This window comes from Rutidosis leptorrhynchoides, chromosome 1 (genome assembly GCF_046630445.1).
Source record: "Rutidosis leptorrhynchoides isolate AG116_Rl617_1_P2 chromosome 1, CSIRO_AGI_Rlap_v1, whole genome shotgun sequence".
NCBI classification, from domain to species: domain Eukaryota; kingdom Viridiplantae; phylum Streptophyta; class Magnoliopsida; order Asterales; family Asteraceae; genus Rutidosis; species Rutidosis leptorrhynchoides.
The window spans coordinates 141,282,984-141,293,648 of NC_092333.1; the positions used below are offsets into that span (position 1 = coordinate 141,282,984).

Sequence of the window (10,665 nt, forward strand, 5' to 3'; positions counted from 1 at the left end):
ATATCACATATTTTTGTACAAATAATTGAAGATACTTTTGTTTTGAACGAAATTAAATGTTTTACCCGAAAAATTGTAATATATTTGAAAGAAAGATGGATCTACACGATGAATCAATTCCATCATTAAAAGGAAGTAAAGTCTTCCGAAAAAGACACGCGCTTCTTGATTTAGGTCAGGAAGTTGTCGTCCAGACTAGTTGTAGAGTCTACGAAAAACCTTGAAAAGTTTTCTCGAAAATCAGCTGGAAATACACGAACCTCAGCATCAAACAGGGTCGCCAAGTGGTCAGACTTATCCTAACCATGAGAGGATCTGTATCGTACAATGGGGGGTACCGTGCAAATTAGCTTATAAGACTAATGAATCAGATCCCCAGAAAGGATAATCTCCTTAAAGATTAAAAATCAGCTTTTACGACTGATATTACTCAATCCTTGAGATTGACCTTAAAGATACCTTAAAGATTGAGAATTCAAACTCATGAAATTTGATGATATCTAAACTCGAGCTTGAACGAGAAAATATTTTGATCAATATTACAAACCGATTTGTTTTCTGAAAACCCATTTTCAATGCGTTCATTACCAATGAACGTAAAATCCTAGGAATTCACCTGGAATTCATTAGGTCACCTGAACCAAATCGGGTGTCAACCGTAAGAACGGTGGTTACATAGCATGGTCGAAGACAGGACCTTGTGCCAAACCAAAAAATTATAGGGTAATCTTTACTATTGCTCCTACAAAGGATAGTAATTGCATCCGAAACGATATAGACCATAATCAAAAGCATGTCACGGGAAATTCCTTAATAGTTGCTTGTTCAGCGCTTTCCTTTATAACCGGACGGTTGTTTACCGAAAGGTAATATACGGAACAAGTATACTGGACGTGTTGCTTTCCCAATACAAGGTTAGCAAGTGGGTGACACAAAACCGCAAGTTTTGAGCTAAAATTTTCAAATCTGAAACCCACAAAACCCACAAAAAGATTTTGCAAACACCGGTGAAGGGTTATTCCGAAAAACTTATCTAGGGTAAAAGCTAGATTTTATTTTTGAAAGATCAAATGTTTTCATAAAGATCCAATTTCCTTAAAGGATCTAAATTTTCATAGTCATGTGGGACTGTAAACCACATCGTTACTACCATTGTTCATAACGCCGTATAGAAATCACTGATGTACAAAGTGTGAAGAATAAAGAAGTGATTCTAGTATTTTTATTTCAAGACTATATTGCTTGAGGACAAGCAACGCTCAAGTGTGGGAATATTTGATAATGCTAAAAACGAACATATATTTCATAGCATTATCCCTCAAGAAAGACAAGCTTTTAGTTGCAATTGTTCTATTTACAAGTGATATTCGTTTAAATAATAAAAGGTGAAGACAAAAGACAGATTCAACGATTTGAAGACGCAAACGACCAAAAAGCTAAAAAGTACAAAGTATAATCAAAGTGGTTCAAATTATTGATGAGAAACGTCTCAAAATTACAAGAGTGCAATACGCAAAACGCAAAGTACAAGATATTAAATAGTACTAAAGGACATTCGAAAATCCAGAACCGGGACTAGAGTCAACTCTCAACGCAACGGACTAAAAATTACAAGTCAACTATGCACATAAATATAATATAATATATAAATAATTCTTAAAATTATATATATATTATATTATATATATAAACCGTCGACAAATAAACAAACAAAAGCATGTGAGCTGTAAAAGAAGGCCATGCGATCGCATGGCCAGAAGGCACAAATGACATGCGATCGCATGGTGAACAGTATCAGGCCACATCCTATAAAAAGCAACGAATTCAGTCAAATGTAACACATCTTTCTCTAATCTATCTCCCACTCTTACGATATATATATATATATATATATATATATATATATATATATATATATATATATATAATTTATAATTATAATTTTAATTTAATAATAATAAGGGTATGTTAGCGAATGTTGTAAGGGTGTAAGTCGAAATTCTGTCCGTGTAACGCTACGCTATTATTAATCATTGTAAGTTATTTTCAACCTTTTTAAATTAATGTCTCGTAGCTAAGTTATTATTATGCTTATTTAAGCCAAAGTAATCGTGATGTTGGGCTAAAATATTAAGAAGAGGTAATTGGGCTTTGTACCATAATTGGGGTTTGGACAAAAGAACGACACTTGTGGAATTAGACTATGGGCTATTAATGAGCTTTATATTTGTTTAATTGAATGATAGTTCGTTAATTTAATATAAAGATTTACAATTGGATGTACCTATAAATAACCATATACACTCGATCGGACACGATGGGCGGGATATTTATAAGTACTAATAATCGTTCATTTAACCGGATACGGGAATGGATTAATAGTCAATGGACTTATTAAAACAGGGGTGAATTACATACAAGGAAAATTGGTGTAATTATAGTTTAAGTCCCCAATTAGTTGGAATATTTGACTTCGAATAAAAGAATAATTTGACGAGGACACTCGTACTTTAGATTTATGACTGATGGACTGTTATGGACAAAAACCAGATGGACATATTGAATAATCCAGGACAAAGGACAATTAACCGATGGTAATAAACTAAAATCAATACGTCAAACATCATGATTACGGAATTTTATTTATTGTCTTTTTATTTAATTGCACTTTTAATTATCGTACTTTTTAATTATCGCAATTTTATTTATTGTCATTTTATTTATCGCATTTTAATTTATCACACTTTAATTATTTTCATTTACTTTACGCTTTAAATTAAGTTATTTTTATTTTTAATATTTCACATTAGGTTTTAGCTGCGACTAAAGTTTTAAAATCGACAAACCGGTCATTAAACGGTAAAAACCTCCTTTTATAATAATAATACTACTTATATATATATTTATATATTTACAAATATAGTTTTAAAAATATAGCGTTAAACTTGGCTAGCTCCATGTGGAATGAACCGGACTTACTAAAAACTACACTACTGTACGATTAGGTACACTGCCTATAAGTGTTGTAGCAAGGTTTAGGTATATCCACTTTATAAATAAATAAATAACTTGTGTAAAATTGTATCGTTTTTAATATTATTTCCTAGTAAAATATAAGCTATTTCGTATACACCTATACGCACATCAATAAACTACTATCTGCAATTCACAATAAGCTAGCAACGTCAATAGCATATGGTGCACAATTTAATATGCTAACATTAAATTACACAACCATGGTTAACCAATCGAACAAGAGAACGATACATGAAAGACCGTCAGAGTTCATAACATCCATTAGTATTACTTAACACCGCGTAATCACTAATCCCCCGGGTGATGTCTTAAACACCGCGACTAACTCACCCCCATGACAATGTGGTGTCTTGAACACCGCGACTAACCCACATGTCAATCAAACCAATGAGTGGTGTCTTGAACACTTCAACAATTCCACTCCCATGACAATGTGGTGTCTTGAACACCGCGACTATTCCACATGTCAATCAAACCAATGAGTGGTGTCTTGAACACCGCGACTATCCCACTTGTTACGTAGAATGTGGTGTCTTGAACACCGCGACTACCCCACATTTCACGCTACACAAATAAATATATTATATACGTACACGCATAATTATTCCACTCATCTTAACATGTCGTTGGTGATTAAACACTTCCATATGCTTCAAAGCAAAGTACCTAATACATTAAGTACACATTCAATACACAACTTGTGGAACTAACCACAATACTTACCTTTGAGCATTTAATGACCCAAATGCATTAAATGACTCACATCCACCAAAACCGCCCATTAATGGCCATGACTCGTCATAAATCACTAAAAGCTAGTGATTAAAGTCTGCTACTACCAACTAACACAATTTATGGGTAATTCATACCCATTTCACCCAACTAGGTCAACAATTACCCATTTGACCCATATTTATACTTAGACTTACAATTTTAGTCAAACTTGACCTATTTACAAATCTTTCATCATTTACAAGTGTAATAGTGACTAACAACACCATTTAACACTTACAACCTCAATCCATATGACCAAAACCCTAGACTAACACCTTTTGGGTTTTCTTGCATCATATTAACCCAAATCTACCCATTAAGTCCCCAAATGGGTCTTACAAGACTCAAATGGCCAAACCCTAGCCATAAATTAACTAAAACTCAAAATACGAAGTTAAGACTTACCAACACTATCCACTCGAAGCTAAGAACGAGGAGAGCAACTTTACTTCTTGCTCCAAAGATCAAATCTCAAGTCTTCACTCTCAATCTCACTTTGAATTCAATTGGTTTTTATGTTTTGAGAGGAAATAGAGAAAGAAAAGAGAAAATAAATGAATTAAATGAGATAAGTGGCTGAGACTTAAAGTCTCAATCAGATCTACATGCGAAAGGACAAAATTACCCTTGAACCACACCTTTTAAAATCTGAATTCGGAACCAGTTGCATAGAAATGTCGCGGCGCGACCCACTTCCCCGCGGCGCGAGAATGCAAACGAATTTTGGCTTGAAGAACATGCCTCCTGAATTTGGTTCGCGTGTAACGTCACGGCGCGATGAGTCTTATCGCGGCGCGACAAAAGGCTGCAGCTGACCATCTCGACTATTTTAAATCAAATGTAAACTATACGACTCGTACACCTCGTTCACGCTTCCTATATACGTCTAAACTTAATTTTTAAGCCTCATACGACTTAACACCATCAAAAACTCATGCTCATGCTTATACATGCATACGTTCTCATATATATATATATATATATATATATATATACACACACACACACACACACACACACACACACACACATTAACACATCAACTAACACTTTAATTTCATTTCATCACATAACGAATGAGTTATAAATGCACTAACAATTTAATATGTACCTTAAGACACGCATGAAGAAAACGGGGTGTTACAATGTCGATATACTATAGGACCACTTGGGCATGGTCAAGGTTAGAAGCTATGGAACCACTATAAGTCTAGTACATGGTGGATAACTAAGGGATTTATTGGGTAGATTTAAGTAAGGACTGGTTTATATCATAAATGGGAATTTAACACACTACAATATAGGCTAAGCTTATAAATCTTTAAGGATGACTGAGAACCATCAGAGGTTCTAATTTGTCTGCAACCCCTTAGATTTTACCAAACCATTGACATAAAGAAATTCGAAACACAACCATAACCACCCATTTGGGTGATACACTAAGGTGTTAAGAAAGGTTGGATATTATATGGCTATGCTACTTTATTCGTGCGCCCAAGGTATGCACTGCATCCAAGATGGGCCGCTTATATCCTTAAACTTGATAAAGCGTCGGGAGTTGAGCATAGTCCATCCGATCAGAATCTTCAAAGCCTAGTTCCTCGTGACATGCTAATCAGGAAACCGCTTAGTAGGGAATCTAGTGTTTACACCAAGGTATATCTATCCAATGAGTGTCTCGTAATCATCCCGACACTGCGTTATCTTAAATCATGGTGAACCACGTCTTTTCTGTCCTTAACTGTTGCATGCTAGCTAGCTTATTTTAATTATATTGCTTTAATATTTTAAATACAATTATAAATCAAATCAACCCAACTATAGTCTTTACACAATTTGATATTCTGGATAAAGTGGTGTCTAGAATAAACCAGTTGGACTTGGTTGTTGGATTTTCTGAACAGTCGCCAATTTATTAGGACCAAAAGGATCCTGCCTCTCCACACAAAGTGTGCCTGGCCACTAGTCTTGGATACTAAATTGTGTACAAACCCAATCTTAATTACTAAATTATCTGAATAAGTTCCGCTTCAAATTCGATCGCTCAGGGAACGACCCTAGGTCATATTTGCCCTTGCTAACCCATAGGAAGGAATAATAGATTTAGGCCCACCATATATAAATTAAACAATCAGCTTCTCCTATTGATATCTTGAATTAACATTTTGCGACCTAATGACACCGCATAAATAAATCGTCCGATTTGGGCATATCAAGACTCACCTTAGCAAAAGCACTTGTAATTATCTTATCAAAACGTACGATTGTCGAACAATCTCGACTGAACAACGCAACCTAAATAAGTAAATCATCTTAAGTATATACTTATAGGTCAAAACATGTCAATCCATAGTGTACGCAAAGTCCTAGTGCTCAGACTGACTCAACGAACAAGTAAAAGTCAACTAATCCAAGCAAGTCAACAAAAGTCAACCAAAGTCAACCCTAAAGTCAACTCGGTCAAAGTGTTCAACTAAAGTCAAACATCTTATTAGGTCATACAAACATGGTCAACATGTTAAACCTAGGTCAAGTATCACTTTACAAGTCATAATTAAGCATATTGCACTTTTGCACCTTAAAGCATGCCTTAGAAATTCGTACGTCGTAGAAAGATCCAACTATAGCTCATAGCACATAAATCAATAAATCATGAACAACTCCAGATCATAACTACACTTAAAATCAATTCCAAAAAGTCCAGCCAAAGCCTCATACGATAAATAAAAGTCAGAAGTCAGAAGGGGTCTAATCATAGTTCATTACAGAAATTTCTGCCAGCACGTCAGTTTTGAAATATTTCTAAGAAAATATAGAAAATAGATTTTGACGAACGTCCAATTGGAGTCATCTCAAAACATCTCAATATTTTAGTGATAAAATAATCAGAAAAATTGATTTAGCCAATTTGTACAGTTTTTCAAACCTTTACAGACTCATCAGTTTTGTTCATCAAATAGACATATCATTTAGACGAGCATATATCTCATGGAAAATCACGTCCTCGCAAGTCCGAATACAAATGAAACATGTCAAGTAACATACATACTAAATCTAGCAATTTTTATGTAACTTTGAAAAGCTATTCAGCTCACTTTAGAAACCAAATCTTCGTTTTGACATAACGGGAGCATTACATAACCTTTTGATGCAACTCTTAAGTCCAAATTGCATAAATTTTCACAAGGAATACAGTAGTACACTTTATATGAGCTAAAACACAAAACATGCAACTCATAAAATTCGTATATCATGCAAATCCTATCGAAAACTTCGATTAAGCATATCTTGAGCATACGATAACGAAATTACACAAAATAGGAGTCTAAAATTAATAACTTTTCGATATCTTTCCAACTAAATATACTACAAGATCAGATCTCATGTCAATTAAATTGATCATTAAAATACAAATTCGTTTTTCATGTAAACAACGTTAATTACGCAACCAAACGATAAATAACAACGCATGACACCATTAATTGAGCACTAGACTTGATTACACCATGTAATTGAACAAAATTCAGATTTAATAAAATTAGGGTTACTAGTTATACCTTAAAAACACGAATTGCTAGTACGTACGCGTAGAGAACGACGATTGGAACAACGTTTATGCTTAAGCTTTCTTCTAATTTTGAGTTTTGATGGCTATGGTGGTATGGTTGGTGATCGAAGACAAGGAGAGGGGAGGGGGAAAGCAATCGGCCAAAAAGAAATAAGAATGAGGGTTTCCTTAAGTTGTCTAGCTTTATATATTTAGAATTTAGGGCCTCAAATTAACTAAACTAATGACCCATTAACAAAAACAAGTCCACTAAAGGGGGTTTGGGTGAGGGTTCGGCCGAATGGCCCTCTAGGGGTGTTCCTGGGCTCGTTTTGCTAATTTACTTGAATGCGCGTGGTCCGTTTCGTTGCCGTTAACTGTACCGGGTCTCTGGAACGTTAACTAGTCGTTGAAACAAAATCATCGGATTTAATTCATTAAATAAATATGAATTAAATTATTTTTTCTTAAAGTTAATAATTATTAAAAATAATTATTTCGTCGTTTTTCTGAGTTCCGTAAACTGAAAAGCTTTCTAGGCGATAAACTTAATCGTAACGTTTTCTAGTTATTTCACTTTCCGAAATAAGTTCATAAATTATTAATTCAAGAATCTCTCTAATAAGCATGTATTTAATTCTATTAAACACACAAGTCTAAGTAACCACCGTTAAACACTTAACGGACAAGTAACGATAGTAAACGGAAAAAGTCGAGTTGTTACATCATGTTAGGATTCTAGGAAATACTTGGTAATCAAGGACTAGATTAGGATTATGATGCAAGTATTAGAGATAGATTAGGATTTGTTGTTACTTAGCAAACAAGATCTTTTTTTTTTATTTATTATAAAACCGTCCCATATTATCTTTTATGTATTTATTATATTTTTTATTATTATTTCGGCCTAATTAATAATTATACAATTTATATATATTTTTTATTATTAAAGTTACTTAATTAAAATACATCTTATTTAATCATTTTACATTATTTGTCCATATCTTTATTAAATTTTATTTAGTTCTAGTTAGTTTTTAATTTATATAAATGTCACATTTAATTTATTACATATAGTTTATATATATATATCACACAATACATAAACTTTATATTAACAGGAAATATGATTAAAAATTTACTATTTAATCAAAGTTTTGTTAAATAAAGTTTACGAGTACAAAAGTCCTAATGGTAGAACAGTAGAAACAGAAATGGAAAAATGAGGGTCGTCATAAATCCTATGAAGACAAGTGAGGCATGCCACAATCGAGCCAAATTCAAATTTTATGCCATAAGCCACGGGCTAACTCGCAATCGAAAAACAAATGCTCTCGGGCCTCGACCCCATTATTGCATAATGGACAGACGATAGACTCAACTTCTATTTCTTTCACGGATAAGCTCCAACGAATGGGAATACAATCTAAACAAAAACGCCATAAGAAAACATTAACTTTACGTGGGAGCAATTTGAACCAAACTGTTTCAACTTGAGACGAAGGAAGCAGCCGTTGATCAATATATACCCCATCGTCCTTCACTGTATAAGACCCATCATCACCAAGATTACAAAGCCACGCATCAGGATGGTCGAGAAAAATAGGACGCCCAATTTCGTCAAGTAAAACGTTAAGATATCGTTCATTTCGACCACCTACAATATCCCTAGCCCAAGTGAAACACCAATTACCATTAAAATGTTGTCTGCTATAGAAACATTCGGGTCGGTATCTAAGTGAAATAATCTGTTAAAACGAGAAGAGAGAGTCGAGTTACCGCACCAAAAATCGCTCCAAAATCGAATAGAGTGACCATTGCCTACTACCATTTTAAGTGTATCAGCAGGTAAAAAGTTATCCGAATAACACATAGAACAACTACTAACAATGTTATTCCATGCACCATTACTAGCATGCACAATTTTCTCGAATACATTACCATGAATGGATTTAACAATTGTAACCCACCTATCATTCGTTTTCGTCAAATAACGCCACCTCCATTTATGAAGTAAAGCTAAATTAAATGCTTTTAAACTCCCAATATTGCGACACCTTTTTCAAACGAAGCTAAAACTTTGTCCCACTCTAACCACTCCATCTTCTTCACCGAATTACTTCCGCTCCCAAAACATCTCGCCCGAATCGATTCGAGTCGTTTTAATACTGTCTCGGGACATTTGAACAATGACATAAAGTATATCCTAAGAATTCCCATAACACTTTTAACCAAAGTCAATATACCACCCGATGAAATAAGTCTCGCCTTCCAAGATGACTATTTACATCGCAACTTATCATACAACGGGTCCTAATTCGAAATTTTTTTCATACTCGAGCCAACAGGGATACCAAGGTAAGTTGTAGGAAAAACACCAACCCGAGCACCAACTACATTAGAAAGAGAGATAACCTCGGAATCAGCCACACCAATGCTATAAACGTGAGATTTCGTGACATTTAGTTTCAAACCGGAAACCCTATAAAAAATCTCAAAAATAAGAAGAATACAGGTCAATTCAAGAGCATTCCAATCATAAAAAATAATAACGTCATCGGCGTAGATGAAATGAGATAAATGAACGTTATCCATCCCAACTTTAATCCCTCGAATAAAATCGGTTTCAATTGCGCGATGAAACGCCAAATGAAGACCTTCCATAACGATGATGAACAGAAAAGGACTAAGCGGATCCCCCTGTCTCAAACCCCTTTTAAGCGTAAACTCACGAGTCGGACAACCATTAATTAAGACCGAAGTCCTGGCTAAAAAAAGACACCCCTTGATCCATGAACACTTCTTACCGAAGCCGAGAGATGACAACATAAATTAAAGATACTCTCAGTTAACATAGTCGTAAGCTTTCTCGAAATCAAATTTAAAAAGAAGCATCTTATTTTTGTTTTTGTACCACGAAACAATTTCGCTCAACATAAGAGGGCCGTCTGAAATTTTTTGCCCTGAAATAAAAGCCGAATGAACCGGACTAATAATCTTATCGATAACTCCTTGTAGCCGATTAGTCAAGACTTTTGTAGCAAATTTGTAAAAACATCCTACTAACGAAATAGGGCAAAAATCGTTAATTAACATCGGATTCTGCATCTTTGGTTTAAGAGAAAAAAACGCCGAATTTGCACCACTGGGCATATTAAACGTAGAGAAATAACCTCTAATATCCCTGCAAAAGTCAAACTTTAAAATATCCCAAAAATGTTTTAAAAATCTAATAGAAATATCATCCGAACCCAGAGCCTTTGAACTACCACAATTTCAAACCGCATTTTTAATCTCCTCGTCATCAA

At 34.4% G+C, this 10,665-nt stretch overlaps 1 protein-coding gene across 1 annotated transcript; it reads right to left on the bottom strand.

Moving 5' to 3' along the window:
- Positions 1 to 8,637: 8,637 nt before the first annotated feature.
- On the bottom strand, positions 8,638 to 10,186 carry LOC139889603 (uncharacterized). Its single transcript, XM_071872549.1, has 2 exons — positions 9,740 to 10,186; positions 8,638 to 9,105 (listed from the first exon to the last, which is right to left on the bottom strand). Exons 1-2 carry the CDS (start codon positions 10,184 to 10,186, stop codon positions 8,638 to 8,640), a joined length of 915 nt encoding a protein of 304 aa, XP_071728650.1.
- Positions 10,187 to 10,665: the final 479 nt, after the last annotated feature.

Bases quoted from the DNA above. Each gene is read 5' to 3' on its own strand.
- LOC139889603 (XM_071872549.1), bottom strand. From the start codon at position 10,186: ATGTTGTCATCTCTCGGCTTCGGTAAGAAGTGTTCATGGATCAAGGGG. The intron at 9,106-9,739 runs GTTGGTGTTTTT...TCGTTTTAACAG, and splicing joins CTAATGTAGTTGGTGCTCGG to ATTATTTCACTTAGATACCG.